This window comes from Schistocerca americana, chromosome X (assembly GCF_021461395.2).
Source record: "Schistocerca americana isolate TAMUIC-IGC-003095 chromosome X, iqSchAmer2.1, whole genome shotgun sequence".
NCBI lineage: Eukaryota > Metazoa > Arthropoda > Insecta > Orthoptera > Acrididae > Schistocerca > Schistocerca americana.
The window spans coordinates 282,234,397-282,256,868 of NC_060130.1; the positions used below are offsets into that span (position 1 = coordinate 282,234,397).

General features: G+C 41.4%; 1 protein-coding gene across 2 annotated transcripts in view; it reads right to left on the bottom strand.

The window, feature by feature from the left end:
- Positions 1-22,472, bottom strand: part of LOC124555116 (cuticlin-4) — a 248,103-nt gene that overhangs the window by 14,264 nt on the left and 211,367 nt on the right. For both annotated transcript variants that reach the window (XM_047128919.1, XM_047128920.1), the window contains exons 4-6: positions 5,396-5,613; positions 1,371-1,510; positions 774-1,004 (exon numbers count right to left, since the gene is read on the bottom strand). In XM_047128919.1, the coding sequence (XP_046984875.1) occupies positions 774-1,004; positions 1,371-1,510; positions 5,396-5,613 (589 nt within the window). The remainder of the gene's footprint in view (positions 1-773; positions 1,005-1,370; positions 1,511-5,395; positions 5,614-22,472) is intronic.

The window sequence follows — 22,472 nt, forward strand, 5'->3', positions numbered from 1 at the left end:
CATTTAGCCACGGAACATAAAAGTTTTCTTTATGTAGTACCTCATAATATGGTACAATAACTGTCACCAGTGGTTCAGCCAGAACTGCAGTGGCCTTCTTTTTGCCTTGAATAGATTCGGAGGAAGGCCACTGCAGCTGTGATCAAAATACAATTTCTGATCAGTGACAGTTATTTTATAACATGACACAGCACTGTGGCCAGAAGACTCTTACAACAATTGCTCTGTCCATGGGAGTCCATGCATTTACGTGTACCCATTGTTTGATTGTCCTTTTATGATATGCACAGTGGATATGATTTGAAGATAACTGGTTCACGGATTGTATATGCATGTTAATTTATGTATCAACGGTTGAACACTTCCACTGTACAGTGCATGGCTTTTTTTGCCATTTCATTGTTTGTATTTTATCCAGGAATCCCACTATCATATTAACATTACTATAACATGTATAAAACTGTGTGTATTAAAGGAGCATTTATCTTTTGCATGCTGTGTCCATTGTGACTCATCGTAAAATATGCTGTTAAATATAAACCCATTTAGCTCACTACATATTAGTGTAAATGAACTGAAGGAAGAAATGGCACTTTTGTTTCATGAATTATCAATAAAGTAAAGTGTCAATATATATTTCAAATGAATATTTTCTCAGAAATACATGACAATTCTCACAAAATAAAAGAAGAAAACCAGGCACACAACAAGTGTCCATATTTATTTCAGCTGATATTTGAAACTCATGTTATGTGGGAAAAAAGAGCACTTACCCATCTGAATTGATGAGTTTCTGCTCTCCCCATCCAAGACCATCTCGTACAAGACAATCTGATACCCGTAAACCATAAGTATTTTGTTCATCTATTGAAATTACAAGAGTTAAAGGGTCTCCTATCTTGACATTTTCTGCAACTTCTTTCAAGGCTGGATCGCCATAAAATATTTTCATTGTGCAGCCTGGCATAGGTGCCACTGCTTTCAGTGGAGTTGCATCAACCATGCTGTCAACATAAAAAAATTATTTTAATCAAACAGTAGTGTATACAAAATACAAAGAAATTTCTCTGTATGGCACTGATCATGTGAATTTTTTAAATCAGCTATGTGTTTACATTTCATCACTGACTCAGTTTTTAACTGCAGCCTGATCTCAAGACAATACATTTACCAGTTGCCACAATTAACTCTATGTTTTATGCTCCCCACCATATAGGGCACTTATAAATAAGTAAAGTAGGCTTCTGTCTTTCAATGAGAGATTTTCTTTTAATAATCCATACAATAGTTTCTAGTGCTTCATATAGTAGGTCAAAACCTAAGAAACAGAACATAGTCAAAATTAAATTCATGCTAAATCTGCTACATACCTCACATTCATATTATTGGAGATAAGTTTATCCTTCGTTTGATAGCGACATCGAATGTGAAATCCTCGACCTTGATTAGTCACCAGTTTCAAATGTGGTTGTATAACAATAGTATTGAAGTATTCAATACCACCATCACCCTGCAATGACATACAAAATTTGTGTCGTAGACAATTTTCATGATGAATATAAAAATAAAAATTACTTTCTGCAGTCATTTCAAATTAAAAACTAGGTATTTCCCGTTTTACATCCACTGGTCATTGTGAGAGGACTCACTTTCTCAATTCATTTATTCATATGAAGTGAAATTACATTAAACTAGCTGATCACATTTGTCATGTAACGGGTTCTCGTGTTTCAGTATTGGTTATGCATTTTAATTTAAATATGCATTTCTTTCTCAATGTCCTTCTGCAGACATTCAATTTTTAACTGTTTCCTACCATTTCTGCTGATTTCCATTTCTAGGCAATAATTGCAACACTATTGTTATTTACTTTTCACATACTGCCATACTGTAATATTTTTCTATACTGCTACTCAGCAAATAGAGGAGGCACTGAACAGCTGACGCGACACACAGTAGTATCTTTCATACTGTGTATAAGCCCCACATGCAAGATCTTCCCTGTACATTCACTACCACTTTATACTCCAGCCCTGTAACTTGCATTTCTTACCTCATCAAAGGCTGAACCACATGCAAATGCAGATACATTATGCAGCACGTTTGGGAATCCCCATTACAAACTTCTAGGACTTGTAGAGGGTACTGGGTAGATAATATTTTGAATTGAAACTCTTGTCCGGAAGCATACAGTTTCCATGCTACAACCATTTGGACACATATTGGCGACACGACCACTTTTACAAATAATTTTTTAGGAGCTACTCAGTACATCGTTTGTTCTACTATTCCACTCATTAATAACCACAGAAACAAAAAGGAAACTTAATCAGTTTTCAGAAACACTGTTGTTTACAGTATGGCCTCTTCCAATTCAGTTGTGCCACATCTCCTTGGAGCACCACAGTCACGCCTGCTGGTGGTGAAGTTAGCCCTTTCTTGAAGCCATAGTGTAATTGTGGTGAAAAGGGTATGTGATGGAGTTGAACATTTTGGATAACGGTCTTGATAGAGGTGACAAACAGCTCTGCGATTACTGTGAGCTTCACAATACAGGATTATGTCAGTGTGTTCTTCAACATGTACTCTACCATGTTGCTCTAACACTCACAGACATGTGAATGAAGCTTGAACTAGGTCAGAAAAGTAGGACAGATGTCAAATGTCATCAGCCAATCTGATGTAAGTAACCTCCCCCCCCCCCCCCCCCCCACCATAACAACCCTGTTGCATACGTACCTAGCAAACATGTTTACAAATGGCTGTAGCACAGAAACGGTACATTTCTGGGCAAGCGTTCCAATTAAGAATATTGTCTCCTCAGTCCCCTCTACAAGCCCCAGAAATTTGTAACAGGAATATCTGAACACCCCGTACATCAACTTTTCTGTAAACACTGCATAGCATTCTATGTGGGTATGACCACTCACAAATTATCCATCAACAGCCACCATCAAACAATTGCTGAGTATGATTCTCAGCTCAGTGTAGTGTCCCATTTATATTACCATGCAACAGCTGTTGTTCTGATTTGTGCATGTGGGAATTCTCCTTGTAACACATGCTTCATTCTGAAAAAAAAAAAAAAAAAACCTTGGACTAAAACTTATCTAGTTCCTGTCCCCTGCTTGTCCTTCCATACCTTTCTTCTCTTCTGTTCCAACACCAAGCTCTTATTCACTGTTGTTATTTTCTCTTTCATTCCATCTCATCTGCCTTCTTGGAACTTTTTCATCTCTTCTATAACGTTTTCCAACTGTGAATACTTTCCTCAGTATTCTATTTCTTTTTTCACCTCTGTGTTCCTCTCGGCTTGCCTCTCCCCTAACCTTCATTTGTATGAATCTACTTGTACCACCCCAGCAAGATCTTTCCCAAGTACCATCTGTCATGTACCTCACTCTCTGCACTCCACGTCCTGCTCTCAGCCCCCTCCCTCCCCCCGCTCGCCTCTGTTCTTTTCCACACTTTCCCAATTAGCGAGCACTACGTTTTGTTTCCTCTGATTTGACAAAGGACTAAAAGTTAAGTGTTTCCCACTTTTTTGTGCACCTCCACTGCTTACCACCTCCTCTGCTTGGTGAGTCTATCCTGTTATACATATTTTTTTCCATCCTGGATATTCCATTATTGCATATGTTGCTGCAGAAGTCTTCAAATCAGGCATCTACCTTATCATATATTGTTGAACCACAAATTATCAGCAGGTCCTCTTACTTTAAAACCAAGTTTTTTGTGTTATGATAAACAAATATTATCATTTAAATATTCCTTGCAAAAAATGTCAGCGCAGACTGTTAATTGCATTTATAACTCCAAATTTTAACTGTTTTTGCATGCTTAATTATATTGAGCAGCATCACAAATATCAGTATATCGCAGCTTCTTGAAAATAATTTAAAAAATTACAAGAGTGAAAGTTTTGATAATTTAACAGTCATACAATACTTCTTCCACATACTGTTAATAAGATATTCTAGGTGTGGCAAATGTATTGCAAAGCGTACTTTGTTATGAGTTGAACTAGATTTTTCTACATTTTCAGGTAAGTAACACATTCGTAGTAAGTAAACTGCCTATTTTGTGAGATGCTTCATACTTGATTTTTTGTTACCATTTAGTTTTCATACTAATACTTTGCTAGTGCATACCTTCTTTTTATAGTTTATTTTCATTAATATTTTTGTTTGTCACTGTTTATTTTGTTACCTTAGCCATTCCTCACAATTTTGTAAAAAACAAATCTCAAGTAATCTCTTTCATGTAATTCAGTGGTATTTGCACAAGTTTCTACTTTGCTTGCCATTGTCTTTTTTAATGGCTTGCTATTATTTCTTAGTTGGCAACAGATTCCATTTCAGTTTTAAGAAATGTAGTTCAGTCATGTGCAACTTCCTTTCCATTTGCAAAGTATGCACATCCTCAGGTTGCTAGCTGCAAATTTATGTTTCACATTTGCTCTCAACAGCTATAGCATCAACTAAGTTTCTTAAATAACTTTTTTTACTTCTATTTGTTTTAGCTTTTATTGCCATAACTCTCCACTTTAAAGTGAAAGAAAAGAAATAATCCTCATTACCCAGTATTATTTAACTTTGTCAGAGTGAATTTACTGTGAAGATGAGTATGTTTCAGCTCTGTGATTGACAGTCTCAAAATCCCTCACACTCATTCTAAGAAAATGTTGCTACCTACATGCAGGTAACAGAAACTTATTTAATCATAACAAAAATTCTCTGCTAAGTGATCACCAGATGCATGCAATTAGGAAATAATGATATTCTTATTGAATAAATATACGTGTGGCTTATGGTTAAAAAGTAAACTGCATCAGAACACCATTTCTTTAATTTCATCAAATATGACACACTTTCCAAATGTGTTGCAATACTGTGTAAAACTTCAGCTAAATTATTATAATTCTTGAACACTGCAGAAACAAAATTTCGTCACATTCTTTTTTATGTAGCATTGAAGTTTTTAGGATGTAAGTAAGTATTATTGTTATTTACTATGCAGTCATTGCACAGTGACTGTAGATTCATTCAGAATAAAATGAAAGGACTTCAGATGGTTAGCACAACCCCCCCCCCCCCCCCCCCCCCCCGCACACACACAACTTTCTGTGATTGTAGCATAATTTTGTGATATATTTGGTAAAAAAAAGTGATCTGATACACATTTCTGTAATAATGTTAAACTTAGTTTAAAATATCTAAATGTGCATTAAGTTCTGTACTATCTAAATCTTACATGAACTGCAGATAACAAAGGTGAAAGTAGCACAAGAAATTAATACAGTTTTGTGCAACGAACAACAGATGAAACATAACAGTGGCAGTGCTCAGTGCCAGTGCAAATAACATGATACAAAGGTAAAAAGATAAAGACTCACAAGTTCAGTACTCATCGTGTTGCAAGAGCGAAGTGGCAGTTTGTAACGGACAGGTGATGGCTGTTGGAGAAATTCAGCCATGCAACTGGAATTCTTCGACAGCCCCCGAGGGTACACCATACCATTGAATGCACCAGTCCTTGTTCGTATTGCCACAAGGATCTCATTGCTATTGCACTCTATTCGTACGTCCTGATCAGAGTTCCATTTTGCTGCTCCTGTGAATAGTTGAAAGACATAATTTCATGTACTATGCTCATCTCCTAAATTTGGATCATCAACATACAGTCCCATTTATTTAGGAAACCTGGACTTTTTAACAGTGGTGATGTCACCCATGAATCTTTCAAACACACTGTTGTAGGAAGTAAAAAGTACTTGTACAAAGTTCTGTCACAGTTTCACATGGTATTTTCAAGCTACCAGGTTACTACACATGCAGTGCTACTCCTGCTGACACTTTCTGAAATCACCTAAGAAACAGTTAGTTTAGTACAGCAAAGTGATTGTATGTCTAGTTACATATGTGTGTCTTTCTGTTTCAGACCTTTCCAGATGAGTTACATCACCCTAAAATTCAGAGTTAAGGCAGTTGGTTGCTATCTGTGGGACAGCATTTCAATAAATCTCTGCCCATGGAGACAAAGATGTGACAGTTCATATGAAGTTGAGATTTATGATGCTGGTAATGCTTCCAAACTGTACATGTCCCTGGAGATGGACAAGATACAGTGTCTTAATTAATTATGTGCATTTTCTGTGATTCATAATTGTGAACTCTTGCAATGATATGGAATGAGTCATTTTTAAAATTATAACACATCTTTTCAGTGGGAAAAAATTTCTTGCCCAGTTCATCAGCTTTCAGATGCTCCGGTGACGGTGCCAGATTGATATCAACACCCAGCTAGGAGACAAAGTGAAAAATGACATATGCAATAGAAGTTGTGTCCAAAGCGAGTCCAGACATAGGGTTTTACATGTTTCTCAAAATTACTCCAGGTGATGGGCAGGGCTATCCATTCTACAATGGCAGAAATGAAGAACAGTGTTCTTTCTCTTAGCATAAATAATGAGAATTCTGGCACAAGGCTGCCATTTATGTTAACTGCAGTAAGCCTAAAACTATACAAAAGGATGGTTAGTGGTTTTGACACTCTTGATAAGAAAGCAGTCATCAAAATTGACCAATTACTCTATTTCACAGAATAGCCCTTTTAATTTGCTATCTTCATTTTCATGTGAGGCACTCAAGATTTCACAATAGTGTTGTATGTATTCAGTTGCCTGTAAGAGACCACAGTCAACTTTTTGAAATACCTTGCTCATTGCAAAGTTAGTGAAAACATTTCTCTAAGTACAAGAAATAAGAACAAGAATTCACTCTTCTCTGATGCACAAAGAATCTAGCTGGCCTTAGCTGATGTATCCAGATACTGGCTCTCTTTCAGAACTTCCAGAGTGTACAATACCAGAGTGTAAATATTCTTAAATCTTACTAGTGAATCGTGTCTTTCAACGCATCTGGTTTCACACATGAGCAAAAGACCACTGTTTCTCATATGCTCATCACGAAACTTGGCATCTTTTTCTATTAGAATATTGTAGATTGTGACGAACCGTTAATGTAATTTAAGTCTGATGATACTGTGCCACTGTGCGGCTGGTCCCAGTGGAGGTTCGAGTCCTCCCTCGGGCATGGGTGTGTGTGTGTTTGTCCTTAGGATAATTTAGGTTAAGTAGTGTGTAAGCTTAGGGACTGATGACCTTAGCAGTTAAGTCGCATAAGATTTCACACACATTTGAACATTTTTGATACTGTGCCAATGCAATTTCGAACTGGCTGAACAGAACAAGCACAAAACAAATCCAGATTAAGACCATGCACACAATGCAGTGTACATGTTTAGCTTGAGGAAAATTTCACAAAGTACAGCTTGCGATTGTCGAAGATATCCACTTATAGCGGACGTCCCATCGTAGCCCTGTCCACACAAATTTGACAAATCAAGTTCGTAACTTTCAAGCTTGTCCCTGATCACTGTCGATAACTCTCAACCTGTTAGGTCATGAACTGCAACAAAGAACATAGCTGTTGTCCTTAAATGATCTTTCAGCATACATTATGTGATCAAAAGTATCCAGACACCTCATAAAACACACGTTTGTCATATTAGCTGCATTGTGCTACCACCTAATGCCAGGTACTCCATATCAGCGACATTAGTAGTCATTAGACATTGTGAGAGAGCAGAATGGGGTGCTCCGTGGAACTCACTGACTTCGAACGTGGTCAGGTGATTGGATGTGACTTGCATCATATGTCTGTACGCGAGATTTCCATACTCCTAAATATCCCTAAGTCCACTGTTTCCGATATGATAGTGAAGTGGATACGTGAAGGGACACGTACAGCACAAAAGCGTAAGGCCGACATCGTATGTTGACTGCCGACAGTTGAAGAGGGTCGTAATGTGTAATGGGCAGACATCTATCCAGACCAGAGACTGTATGGAGGTCCCTCAACCGCCTAAAACCAACCTGAAGAAATGGGGAATCCTTCCAGTGAGTGCTGACACCTAGCACAATACAAGGTGTTTAGAAAGGAAATGACACAAGTTATCGTAGCTGCTATTTTTTGGAAATGCTGACTGGACACGGAAATGAATGAATCTATCCAGATCATCACGCAGGAATTCCAAACTGCATCAGGATCCACTGCAAGTACTATGACAGTTAGGTGGGAGATGAGAAAACTTAGATGTCATGGTCGAGCGGCTGTTCGTAAGCCGGTAAATGCCAAACGACGCCTCGCTCGGTGTAAGGAGCGTAAACATTGGACGACTGAACAGTGGAAAAACGTTGTCCCTGTCCCTGCAAAAATAGGAAAAACTGTGACCTTTTTATGTCACTTATTATTTTTTCTTGATCACTTGTTAAGCCCTTGTCAAAGTATTTCATGCTGTCGACTCCAATGTCTGTGGGATATTAAGCCTATAAGAAAATCGACGGTTTTTAAAACCTCCGCCTGACTAATATGAAACGGAGAATCTTACAGTCTATACAATGGGAATCATACAGCCAACCAGTTGCACGCCAAAAGTTTATTCAAACCTTCATCTAGGTCCATATAAATGCTGTGGCATAGCCATAAGGCATAATCAAGAGAAAATGGACTAAAAATTCCAGTTGTCCTGGGAGCTTTTCGCAAGTATAACAGGGCAGTAAACAATCCAAGTTTTTTTTTCTAAATTCGTTGTTGATGACTAAATAAAGATGTTGAGGGAACGCTAACGTTGGACAGACTTTATTGACGCACCGCGAAAGGCTTCACGCACGTTAATAAAAGCAACTGGTAACTATCTGAGACATTTAAATTAACATAATCTGCAACAGATACAGAACTTGTAACTGACGTTTTCAAATAAGAAAAAACTCGGTGATAAGCATAGCTCTGAAATCTAAACGATTTCCACACGCAGATGTCAGGACGGTCGGGAGCCACTTCGGGTTACCTTTACTTAGAAGTTGTACAAAGCGGCGGTGGTTCATCAGTGTCCATTGTAAGTCCTGTTGCAGTAACTGCGTCTTTGGGTTGCCGGAATTTTAATGAATTATAGTCACTGTGAATGTCATGTATACATCAAATTATATCACCTACCTCCGCCGTCCTGAAGTCGACACAACAGTAAGTTCGAGTTTCTTCGCCCTCTGCCTAACGACAAAAGTATGAAGAAGATGAAGTGCTGTTTCTTTAAACACAGGCTGGTAGTACATGGGAAAGAATCACTGACGTAAGCGTTGCGAACATCCGATGATGTCGGAAATGTCAAGGAGCAGAAGTAGGCAGTCTAACGCCGCGCGCCCTTGAAGACGTTATCCCATGTAACCTGGTTGCTGACAACCTCTTAACCATTGGAGCGAACCTGTAACTGCGCTGATCGGTCATCACGCTCAGAATGTTGTTTTCACAGAATTGTCTCTTGGTTCGAGCTGACTGGGATTTCTTGCGGGCACCATTCTGTCGACGTTTTCTGAGACCTGTTTACCTTGTGAAATATTTTGCGACGCCAGCTTTGTGGAATAGTTTCTCGTTGTATCGCTTTTGCAAATTTTATATGATAACTATGTCCCAATGTGAGAAGTTTACTAAAATGTTCATGTAAACATGTTTGCAACTTTTACAAGTGTTCACTAACATATCGTTTCTCAGCCTATACGGCAAGGGTGTCCAACCTGCGGCCCAAGGCATGTATCAGTGCGGCCCGTGAGCGTCTACAACGCGAAATTTATAAAATTCTGTTTGTGCAAAGTTTTGATGAAAGAACATTTTCAATTTGAAAGCCCGCGACACCTACGCCATACGTCCGACCGTTCCTACTCCTCCCCCCTTTTTTTTCTTCCTCAGCGTGTTAGTGTTAAGTATATTATGTACAGCCAAAATATTTCTCCCCCCCCCCCTCCCCCTCCCAACACAATTGTGGTCAAGGTAAGCTAAAAGGTTTGCCATTCCAGGCTTAGAGCACGCGCTACCCATACACTCGATTTTTGAACATTCCCCATTGCATGCAAATGTCATATTGTGGTAGAACGATAACAGTTCATCACATTTCCCAGTTCGCGAGTACACTGACGTGGATTAATGCGTTTAAACGATCTTCATCGATAACAGTTCATCACATTTCCCAGTTCGCGAATACACTGACGTGGATTAATACGTTTAAACGATCTTCATCAAACTCTGATGGTCTTCCTGAACGTGAAGCGTCTCTAATGTGGAAACACACTTCCTTAAAACGACAAAACCATTTTCTTGCCGTGCTCTGTCCAATAGCAACATCCCTACGCACAGCGCAAATATTTCTGCCTGCGTCCCCCGCCGTCAGCTTCTATTGAATCCAAAACACGGAATAATGTGTCGGAAATGTTCCGATATCTCAGTTTGACACTATTTCCTAGTGTCAATAACTTCACTCACCATCTCAAACTATGAGCTATAATCAAAACTATAGCTAACGATAAATAATCCCAAATCATGCTATTCGTTATGAAGTTCTTGTAACTCTAATTTTGGTTTCAATTATGGCGCAGATTATACTCAAGTATATCTTATCTGCGCGTTCAAAAATTCAGTGAAAGTCAAGGTCACTTCGATGGTGGGTGCACCTTTTGATGCACCTTTGACTAAGCGTCCGTCGGCAGACTTAATATAACTAACAGCCTTACGAGTGCTACCGAGAGTGAACGTCTATTTCCAGTTATATTGACTGACAATGTTTATCAATTTATACGACATGGGAAACAGGATAAAGAAATATGTATGTGCTGAGCGTTCCACAAATAAATAATGCTTACAGCACTCCAATCGCATTGCAAACCAAAGGCTGCGTTATGCGGGCAATTTTATAGTGCGGGATCTCGTTGGTAGATGTCAGTACATTTGTATAGGCTGTCTATCGCTATAGTAATACACCTGACATCTACCGATGAAATTGCACAACATCCCGTCAGCTGCGCAGAGCAGCCGTGTGACGGCAGCACTATCTGAAACGGAATTGATTGCGGTCACAGTAGCTCTATCGGCGCTTGCTAGCAATATCACAATGTTCACTTGAAGAACATATTCATCCATTATTATCTTGCGTCGTCATTGATGACTCTTCTCAATTTTTGGCGGATGTGGATTGATTTCAATCTGCGCCGATAATGTGAAATTCTAAAAAGTTTGCCGCGTGGCCTAAGGCGTCTTGTCACGGTCCGCGCGGCTCCCCCGTCGTGGGTTCGAGTCCTACCTCGGGCATGGATGTGTGTGTTGTCCATAGCGTAAGTTAATTTAAGTTAGATTACGTAGTGTGCAAGCTTATGGACCATTGACCTAAGCAGTTTGGTCCCATAAGAGCTTGCCACAAATTTACAAATTTTTCCAAATAAGTTTCTAAGTAATGAAAACGTTGAAATATTTTTGTATTTATGTCTCAGACCATCCCCTAGCGGTATGAGTCGGGGGTAGGGTGGTGAAATAACAATAAAGAAACAAAATTATTTTTGCACAAGAAGCACTAATGGCTGACAATTTCGATACTAACACACTCCCGGTGTAATTGCTGACATATAGCGGCAGAGATAGTTGCTAGATTCTGTCAACGCCTATAAATTGTATAATTTATCAGGACCTAAGGTTACTGTATTTTAAGGGACTATAATACGCACCTTAATTTTTAAGTATTTTTTTAAATAATATTTCTCCCATTTTTATTATAAGACTGCAAAGACAGACAAAAAATCTTAGTTTTTAAAGCCGAACTGACCTTTAAAATCCCTGAAAATAAATGCCGCACTTGTTGAAAGATTTAACAATAATGTCTTCTCTCATTTTAGAAAAAAGAAAAAATGGTTCAAATGGCTCTAAGCACTATGGGACTTAACATCTGAGGTAATCAGTCCCCTAGACTTAGAACGACTTAAACCAAACTAACCTTTGCTCGGTCAGAGCGGCCGGCCTCACTTTAGACCACGACTTTTTCACCCACTGACAGACTTGTTTGATTGTAGGTCGTTTTAAAGTTCCCTCCGCCGTGGATTTATGTCAGGTTTCATTCATCATCCATTTTGTTCCATTTTCTCTCATATATACTTTAAATGGTTTATTTATCGAGACATCAAGAGATTAGAGTTGTGAAGTAAGTCCTCCCGAAATAACAGCAACCTCAGTATTACCGAGCCTCAATTACTCTTTCACAGAACTTTTCAAATGACCATTAAAGTGATCTAGCGTAAGAAGGGAACTCTTCTTGAATAAAACACCTTTCCTTCTCTCCCTTATGTTGATAATTTCGTACCAGCTTCGTCCATCCAAAACTTGTCATGTATGTTAACAACGACACATGGCGGTATTTCAGAAGATTTTGCCATTGTTTCGCGCTTGAAAATGATGGTTGGATTAAGTTTAGTACCGTCAGCACAACATGGAAGGACAACAGTGTAGTGAATTTTTCATGATCACTTGTTACAGTTGTAGCACTGTTCACCCGGTCTGTTACTCGGCACATCAAATGCCAGAGGAGTTTCGTCCATATTCGTTGTTTGGCTTAGTTCCACACTGGTTTTCTCTGGATGCTTTGGAAAGATAATATTTTCTCTTCCACTCTTGTGGCATTTTCTTAGACATTTTGGTTTTGTTTCGCATGCTGAGTCCATAAACCTATGGCACCAACCGACTCCACCCTTAATGTGTGTTAAGTTCCACTGCAGCGCTAGCTTACGAGCGTGTATTTAAATCATTTTTATATTAATTCCAGTGCCATTTTGACGGTGTCCTTGAATCCATTTCAATATGGCATGTTCTAGTTTTTGCATTCAGTCTTTTATTTGCAAGTTTAGTCTTCCTCGTTTTTTTTTCAGTTGTCCTTTATCAGCCCGCCAATCGCGAATGTTTTTTCTTCAGTTGGTGGAAGGCAGGAATGCCGCTCGGCTGCTCTGTTTCCATGTCCTACATATACTAATTTCCATGTTCTCCTAAGACTTGCGGGAATTTCAAATCAAACACTGGACATTTTTATATTAATTTCGATTATAAGACGCACCTGAATGCTGGAGGTAATTTTTCGAAGAAAAAAGTGCGTCTTATAGTCCGTAAAAATATTGTGTGTTAAGTTTTCGAACCTTCAAATAGATATATGGCTAAGCGGGCACGCACGGTACACAATGAGAAGCTTATCTCACAAAATAGTTTGTAATAGATCAATTTAAATTTGTGCTTCGTATAGCGTTAAACTGAAGACCTCGACTGTAAACAATGCGAAGGTACGAGCTGCTTGTCTTGAGAAACTGCGAAGTTAAGCTTCAATAAAATACCGCATTTCTTACTGCGCGACTTGCAGCAGCAGATCAGAACCTTGTGGCGCCTAACGTACCAGCAAAGAGGAGGGCATTATGCAGCTACAGGGTGTTTCAAAAATGACCGGTATATTTGAAACGGCAATAAAAACTAAACGAGCAGCGATAGAAATACACCGTTTGTTGCAATATGCTTGGGACAACAGTACATTTTCAGGCGGACAAACTTTCGAAATTACAGTAGTTACAATTTTCAACAACAGATGGCGCTGCAAGTGATGTGAAAGATATAGAAGACAACGCAGTCTGTGGGTGCGCCATTCTGTACGTCGTCTTTCTGCTGTAAGCGTGTGCTGTAGACAACATGGTTTATTCGTTAGAACAGAGGATTTTTCTGGTGTTGGAATTCCACCGCCTAGAACACAGTGTTGTTGCAACAAGACGAAGTTTTCAACGGAGGTTTAATGTAACCAAAGGACCGAAAAGCGATACAATAAAGGATCTGTTTGAAAAATTTCAACGGACTGGGAACGTGACGGATGAACGTGCTGGAAAGGTAGGGCGACCGCATACGGCAACCACAGAGGGCAACGCGCAGCTAGTGCAGCAGGTGATCCAACAGCGGCCTCGGGTTTCCGTTCGCCGTGTTGCAGCTGCGGTCCAAATGACGCCAACGTCCACGTATCGTCTCATACGCCAGAGTTTACGCCTCTATCCATACAAAATTCAAACGCGGCAACCCCTCAGCGCCGCTACCATTGCTGCACGAGAGACATTCGCTAACGATATAGTGCACAGGATTGATGACGGCGATATGCATGTGGGCAGCATTTGGTTTACTGACGAAGCTTATGTTTACCTGGACGGCTTCGTCAATAAACAGAACTGGCGCATATGGGGAACCGAAAAGCCCCATGTTGCAGTCCCATCGTCCCTGCATCCTCAAAAAGTACTGGTCTGGGCCGCCATTTCTTCCAAAGGAATCATTGGCCCATTTTTCAGATCCGAAACGATTACTGCATCACGCTATCTGGACATTCTTCGTGAATTTGTGGCGGTACAAACTGCCTTAGACGACACTGCGAACACCTCGTGGTTTATGCAAGATGGTGCCCGGCCACATCGCACGGCCGACGTCTTTAATTTCCTGAATGAATATTTCGATGATCGTGTGATTGCTTTGGGCTATCCGAAACATACAGGAGGCGGCGTGGATTGGCCTCCCTATTCGCCAGACATGAACCCCTGTGACTTCTTTCTGTGGGGACACTTGAAAGACCAGGTGTACCGCCAGAATCCAGAAACAATTGAACAGCTGAAGCAGTACATCTCATCTGCATGTGAAGCCATTCCGCCAGACACGTTGTCAAAGGTTTCGGGTAATTTCATTCAGAGACTACGCCATATTATTGCTACGCATGGTGGATATGTGGAAAATATCGTACTATAGAGTTTCCCAGACCGCAGCGCCATCTGTTGTTGAAAATTGTAACTACTGTAATTTCGAAAGTTTGTCTGCCTGAAAATGTACTGTTGTCCCAAGCATATTGCAACAAACGGTGTATTTCTATCGCTGCTCGTTTAGTTTTTATTGCCGTTTCAAATATACCGGTCATTTTTGAAACACCCTGTATATTACCGCAGCCGGCCGTGGTGGTCTCGCGGTTCTAGGCGCGCAGTCCGGAACCGCGCGACTGCTACGGTCGCAGGTTCGAATCCTGCCTCGGGCATGGATGTGTGTGATGTCCTTAGGTTAGTTAGGTTTAACTAGTTCTAAGTTCTAGGGGACTGATGACCTAAGATGTTAAGTCCCATAGTGCTCAGAGCCATTTGAACCAATATTACCGCATATCCCTGCACGATCGTGGTACTCCTGTGGCATCTACCACGGGAAGTTTCCTGTACGATGTCCCGTCACTGGTTTAACCATGGACGGATGGTTCCGGCTACACGTTTATCGACTACAACTGACTGATTCGCTCCTACGTCATTGCGGCGCGGAGAAGGACATAGGCCACATCATTTTCGGCTGCCCACTGCGATACCACGCGACAACCGAATGGCTGCAGTGCTTGGAGATGAGTGGACAACAACTTCCTTTCAATGTGACTCGCAACACATGATGTACAGGTATCACTGTATAGACATATACACTATGTAATCAAAAATATCCGGACACCTGGCTGAAAATGACTTACAAGTTGGCGGCGCCCTCCATCGGTAATGCTGGAATTCAATATGATGTTGGCCCACCCTTAGCCTTGATGACAGCTTCCACTCTCGCAGGCATACGTTTAGTCAGGTGCTGGAAGGTTTCTTGGGGAATGGCAGCCCATTCTTCACGGAGTGCTACGCTGAGGAGAGGTATCGATGTCGGTCGGCGAGGCCTGGCACGAAGTCGGGGTTCCGAAACATCTCAAAGGTGTTCTATAGGATCCAGGTCAGTACTTATCCACATCAGCATCAGATTTGTACAAATCGACCCTGGAAGGCATTATCCTGGCGCGAACACCGCACACGTTACTACTACTGTCAACCGTGTTTCTGGGGCACTTATCACTGTTTACACGTATACTTCCTGACAAAGCTGCCATTAGTGAGAACATGAAATCAGAGGTAGAGCTTCCATTTCTCGGTTTGTTGCAGAACTGTCAACTAATATGAATAAAGCACATCGCGTACTACGTATTAGAATGCAATAACTCTGTTTCTCATTGACTGCCTGTTACCATTGTTTGCAGTCAATGTATTAAATTTTGGCTGGCCGGTGTGACCGAGCGGTTTTAGGCGCTTCATCTGGAACCGCCCGACCGCAACGGTCGCAGGTTCGAATCCTGCCTCGGGCATGGATGTGTGTAATGTCCTTAGATTAGTTAGGTTTAAGTAGTTCTAAGTTCTAGGGGACTGATGACCTCAGATGTTAAGTCCCATAGTGCTCAGAGCCATTTGAACTATCTTATTCAATTTTGTAGTAATTGAACGGGTGTGAAAATTAATGGATTTAATTTTGGGCGTTTAGTCCCAATCGGTAAACCCCCAATCGCTTAGAGAATCCAACGCTCATGTATAAAACTGCTTCAAATATCTTATTACAAAATGGCTCTGAGCACTATGGGACTTAACATCTGTGGTCATCAGTCCCCTAGAACTTGGAACTACTTAAACCTAACTAACCTAAGGACATCACACACATCCATGCCCGAGGCAGGATTCGAACCTGCGACCGTAGCAGTCGCGCGGTTCCGGACTGAGCGCCTAGAACCGCGAGACCACCGCGGCCGGCCTATCTTATTACAGAACTTTACAAATTAAATAGTTGCGTTTAAGCATCTGAGTGAGATAAAGTTTAGGAAGGATATAAAATTATGCTCAATGTTTATTGGAAATCGCTGAGAAACGTTGGATAAATATGAACAGAGTAATCTGTGCTCCATTTTAAGCAAAAACTTGTTTTTCATGCGTCTCAATGTTTATGATGTCTTATCCCCTGAACTGTATGTCGTAGAACGATATCATTTTGCAGGTACATTAAGTGATCTATGCACATTATTATTATTATTATTGTTATTATTATTATTATTATTATTTGCTGCTACCATTTGTAAATGACCTGCAACCTAGTTACTAAGACAGATCGTATTTTCACAATATGAAATTGTGCATGTACAGAATGTGACACTTATTTAATATTTCTTATTTGTGAGGGGGTTAATAATATTGCAGCTTTAAGTACTTATAGAGTTAGAAGTAATTAAGAAATGAAAATTTTATAAAAAAAATGGTTCAAATGGCTCTGAGCACTATGGGACTCAACTGCTGAGGTCATTAGTCCCCTAGAACTTAGAACTAGTTAAACCTAACTAACCTAAGGACATCACAAACATCCATGCCCGAGGCAGGATTCGAACCTGCGACCGTAGCGGTCTCGCAAAATTTTATAATTAGCGACTAGTGAATAGAAGACAGAAATTTAGGAAGGTGGCAAGAGATTATGGCATACTATCACTTTATGACATCTTATAAACTCGGAAAAAATTTCTAAAATAAGAATTTTGCATTTAGGAAGAAGAAACAAAAGATAATATTAAAGTACTTAGTTTTGTATGTGAGATCCCACCACCTAGATATCTCGGGTGTGGGGACTCGGCAAATCATCGAGCCTGCAAATTCGATGTGGCATACATAATATACTCATGATAATTTATGTGTACTGGCGTGTTGTATTCCTCTTATATTACATCATTTTCATTACAGGTATTATTTTCCCTAAGCTTAATCAACAATTGTATCACTGAAATTACTTTTATTACTCAAAACATTTCTATATATATTGAAATGACAGTTGATTCATTTCTATGTTTCTTAATTTAGTCCTATCTTACATCTAGGTCTGTATATTAATCTCACTGTTTGCATCTGTTTCAGCATCCAACTCCGTTTCTGTGTTTGTGCCTGTCTCTGTGTCATTTCAAGTAGCCTGTTCTCGTGTTTGTGTGTTTGCTCTTATTTGTGTGTCGTGTGGCTATCGTAGTCTTTGCCTCATGTTGTCATACTCAGTTCGGGGTCGTATGTGTGTGTGAGTCTGTCACTTTACACTGTGATATGTTCAGGAGTTCCTAGTTCTCCGCAAGTGCACATGGATGTTCGGCTGAGATGAAACCGATGGAGGTGTTCTGGATACGGACCATGGCCCGTGAGCAAATGGACCATGCCACAAACGGGACCTATACGTTTTAGCCTCTACATCAACATGCATGTACATGATTACTCTGCAATTCACATTTAAGTGCTTGGCAGAGGGTTCATCGAACCGCAATCATACTATCTCTCTACCATTCCACTCCCGAACAGCGCGCGGGAAAAACGAACACCTAAACCTTTCTGTTCGAGCTCTGATTTCTCTTATTTTATTTTGATGATCATTCCTGCCTATGTAGGTTGGGCTCAACAAAATATTTTCGCATTCGGAAGAGAAAGTTGGTGACTGAAATTTCGTAACTAGATCTCGCCGCGACGAAAAACGTCTTTGCTTTAATGACTTCCATCCCAACTCGCGTATCATATATGCCACACTCTCTCCCCTATTACGTGATTATACAAAACGAGCCGCCCTTTTTTGCACCCTTTCGATGTCCTCCGTCAATCCCACCTGGTAAGGATCCCACACCGCGCAGCAATATTCTAACAGAGGAAGAACGAGTGTAGTGTAAGCTGTCTCTTTAGTGGACTTGCATCTTCTAAGTGCCCTGCCAATGAAACGCAACCTTTGGCTCGCCTTCCCCACAATATTATCTATGTGGTCTTTCCAACTGAAGTTTTTCGTAATTTTAACACCCAGGTACTTAGTTGAATTGACAGCCTTGAGAATTGTACTATTTATCGAGTAATCGAATTCCAACGGATTTCTTTTGGAACTCATGTGGATCACCTCACACTTTTCGTTATTTAGCGTCAACTGCCACCTACCACACCATACAGCAATCTTTTCTAAATCGCTTTGCATCTGATACTGGTCTTCGGATGACCTTACTAGACGGTAAATTACAGCATCATCTGTGAACAACCTAAGAGAACTGCTCAGATTGTCACCCAGGTCATTTATATAGATCAGGAACAGCAGAGGTCCCAGAACGCTTCCCTGCGGAACACCTGATATCACTTCAGTTTTACTCGATGATTTGCCGTCTATTACTACGAACTGCGACCTTCCTGACAGGAAATCACGAATCCAGTCGCACAACTGAGACGATACCCCATAGGCCCGCAGCTTGATTAGAAGTCGCTTGTGAGGAACGGTGTCAAAAGCTTTCTGGAAATCTAGAAATACGGAATCAACTTGAGATCCCTTGTCGATAGCGGCCATTACTTCGTGCGAATAAAGAGCTAGCTGTGTTGCACAAGAACGATGTTTTCTGAAACCATGCTGATTGCGTATCAATAGATCGTTCCCTTCGAGGTGATTCATAATGTTTGAATACAGTATATGCTCCAAAATCCTACTGCAAACCGACGTCAATGATATAGGTATGTAGTTCGATGGATTACTCCTACTACCCTTCTTAAGCACTGGTGCGACCTGCGAAATTTTCCAATCTGTAGGTACAGATCTATCGGTGAGCGAGCGGTTGTATATGATTCGTTTCTTAATGTTGGGGATAAAGGGGTAGACGCGACGCCCCTTTTCTGTCGAATCCCATTCTCTCTGTCAAGTGTCATTTTTCCAGCGGTTTAGTCGGCGCGTTTCAGTGATGTCCTCTCCTATAATTTCAAATACATTGTCGCGTCTGCCTTTCTTCAGCTAGAGCGCTGCTGCTTTTTGACGGATGTAGATGTCAATGGGGCACACTCCCATCACCACGCGCACTGCCTCCGCCGATGTTGTGCCGAAGGCCCTCGACAACCTGAGCAGAACATTTCTTTGGCCACGTCTCACAATGATTTTACGTGTTGCAAGCCTCAGTCGATGCGCCCAGGCGCCCGCTGCAAAGCACGCTACACTATGTGATCAAAAGTATCCGGACACCCCCAAAAACAGACGTTTTTCATATTAGGTGCGTTGTGCTGCCACCTACTGCCAGGTATTCCATATCAGCGACCTCAGTACTCATTAGACATCATGAGAGAGAGCAGAATGGGGCGCTCCGCAGAACTCACGGACTTCGAACGTGGTCAGGTGACTGGGTGTCACTTGTGTCATACGTCTGCACGCGGGTTTTCCACACTCAAATGTTCAAATGTGTGTGAAATCTTATGGGACTTAACTGCTAAGGTCATCAGTCCCAAAGCTTACACACTACTTAACCTAAATTATCCTAAGGACAAACACACACACCTCCGCCGGGACCAGCCGCACAGTCCATGACTGCAGCGACTTAGACCGCTCGACTAATCCCGCGCGGCATTTCCACACTCCTAAACATCCCTAGGTCCACTGCTTCCGATGTGATAGTGAAGTGGAAACGTGAAGGAACACGTACAGCCCAAAAGAGTACAGGCCGACCTCGTCTGTTGACTGACAGAGACCGCCGACTGTTGAAGACGGTCGTAATGTGTAATAGGCAGACATCTATCCAGACCATCTCACAGGAATTCCAAAGTGCACCAGGATCCACTGCAAGTACCATGCAGTTAGGCGGGAGGTGAGAAAACTTGGATTTCATGGTCGAGCGGCTGCTCATAAGCCACACATCACGCCGGTAAATGCCAAACGACGCCTCGCTTGGTGCAAGGAGTGTAACATTGGACGATTGAACAGTGGAAAAACGTTGTGTGGAGTGACGAATCACGGTACACATTGTGACAATCCGATGGTAGGGTGTGGGTATGGCGAATTCCCGCTGAACGTCATCTGTCAGCGTGTGTAGTGTTATGGTGTGGTCGTGTTTTTCATGAAGGGGGCTTGCACCCGTTGTTGTTTTGCGTGGCACTATAACAGCACAGGCCTACGTTGATGTTTCAAGCACCTTCTTGTTTCTACACAACATTAACATTCCTGTAATTGACTGGCCTGCACAGAGTCCTGACCTGAATCCTATAGAACACCTTTGATATGTTTTGGAACGACCTTCCAGCACCTGATTGAATCTGTACCTGTGAGAGTGGAAGCTGTCATCAAGGCTAAGGGTGGGCCATCTCCATACTGAATTCCAGCATTACCGATGGAGGGCGCCACGAACTTGTAAGTCATTTTCAGCCAGGTGTCCGGATACCTTTGGTCACATAATGTATATATTCAAATAGTGCGATATAATATGTACGTGTTGTCTATGTGGGTAGTCTAAATTTTGTAGTATTTAGTCTTGCTAATTGATACATTATTTTCATTATTTTGTCGGTTGTATGTCTGATGTGTTCAGTAAGCTTCAGTTTGTCGTCAGTGTGTAAACCTAGATATATTGTCACATTTTTGCGTTGCAATCCTCCCCCCCACCTCCTGTGTCCTCCCTCCCTTCCCTTCCCTCCTCTTTCCTTTCCCCCCTCCCTCCTCCCCTCTCCACCGGGCTTCCCCTCCCCCTTCCTCCCTCCCCCTCTCTCCTTTGCCCATGGCATCTCTGCTCCCCCCTCTCCCATTCCCCTTCCCATTCCTCCTCCTCCACCTCCTCTCTTGGCAGGTCCCCGGACTCGTACACGCTCAGTGAACATTCGCGCGCCGGAGATCATCGCCGTCAGTGTTTCGTGTGTGTGCCTTCGTTTGTGTGTAGTGTTGTTCGCCGTCACGCCCCCACCGTTCACGTGCCGTCGCCATCATCCATGTTCTGTGCATCGTGTCGCCCAGTGTTAGTGATGTTTCTCGTCCAGCGTGAACGGCTCCATGTTTTTTCGATTTTTAGTGTCTACATTTTTTTGCCCACCGTTTTTACTGTCTACTCTGTGCCACCTTTATGTACTACTTGTTGTAACGCTCAAGGCTGAAGAGCGGCGTATTGTGCTGCTGCCAGCCCGCCTTTGTATAAGGTGTTAAAATCACAATAAAGAAAAAAAAAAATGCGTTGCAAGATTGTTTTATTTAGCTTGATGCTGGGGTTTCTCTTAAGTTCGCCTTTCAATAGTAAATACATCGATTTATTAGTTGCAGTTGTAAGTTTATTGTTACTACACCATTCATTGATGTCTACGAGGAGCTGCGTAGTCTTTTGTTCTAAGTTTCCTTTTGAGTTACCCGATACCACTGCAAATCATCAGCGTACGCTACCACCCTATTTACTCTATCATCTTTGTGTAGGTTGTTTATTAGCGGCTCAATAGCAACATTGCAAAATATGTGTCCGCATATGGAAACCCCTGTGGGCAGCCTTTGGAGATTTTCTTGTCTACCCTTCGGTGGCCTGCTCGCCATTCTACAACTCCGTCTCTGCAGTAGTCGAGGAAGCTGTTATATAAAGCTGTTGGAATTTGCATTTGTCTTAACTTTTTGAATATCGCAGGCCACCAAAGGTTGTCAAAAGCACCAATTATATTAATTAATAATTGACATCACATATTTTTCCTGTATGCTCTGAGTTATGTGTAAAGCCCTGTTTACTGCATCGTCGATAGAGTGGTGTTACCGGAATTCATACTGATGTGGACTGAGGCCTTCAGTAGGCAGATATGTCTATATGATTTTGGGTCTGTTGAGTCCTTGTCCTCTGGCGTTTTGATAATAACTGCATTGACCGTCTTCCAACAAGCGGGTATTCTCCCTTGCTGTGAAGAGTCATTAAGTAAGTCCGTCAGGTAGGGGACAACCTGTGGTGCAGCA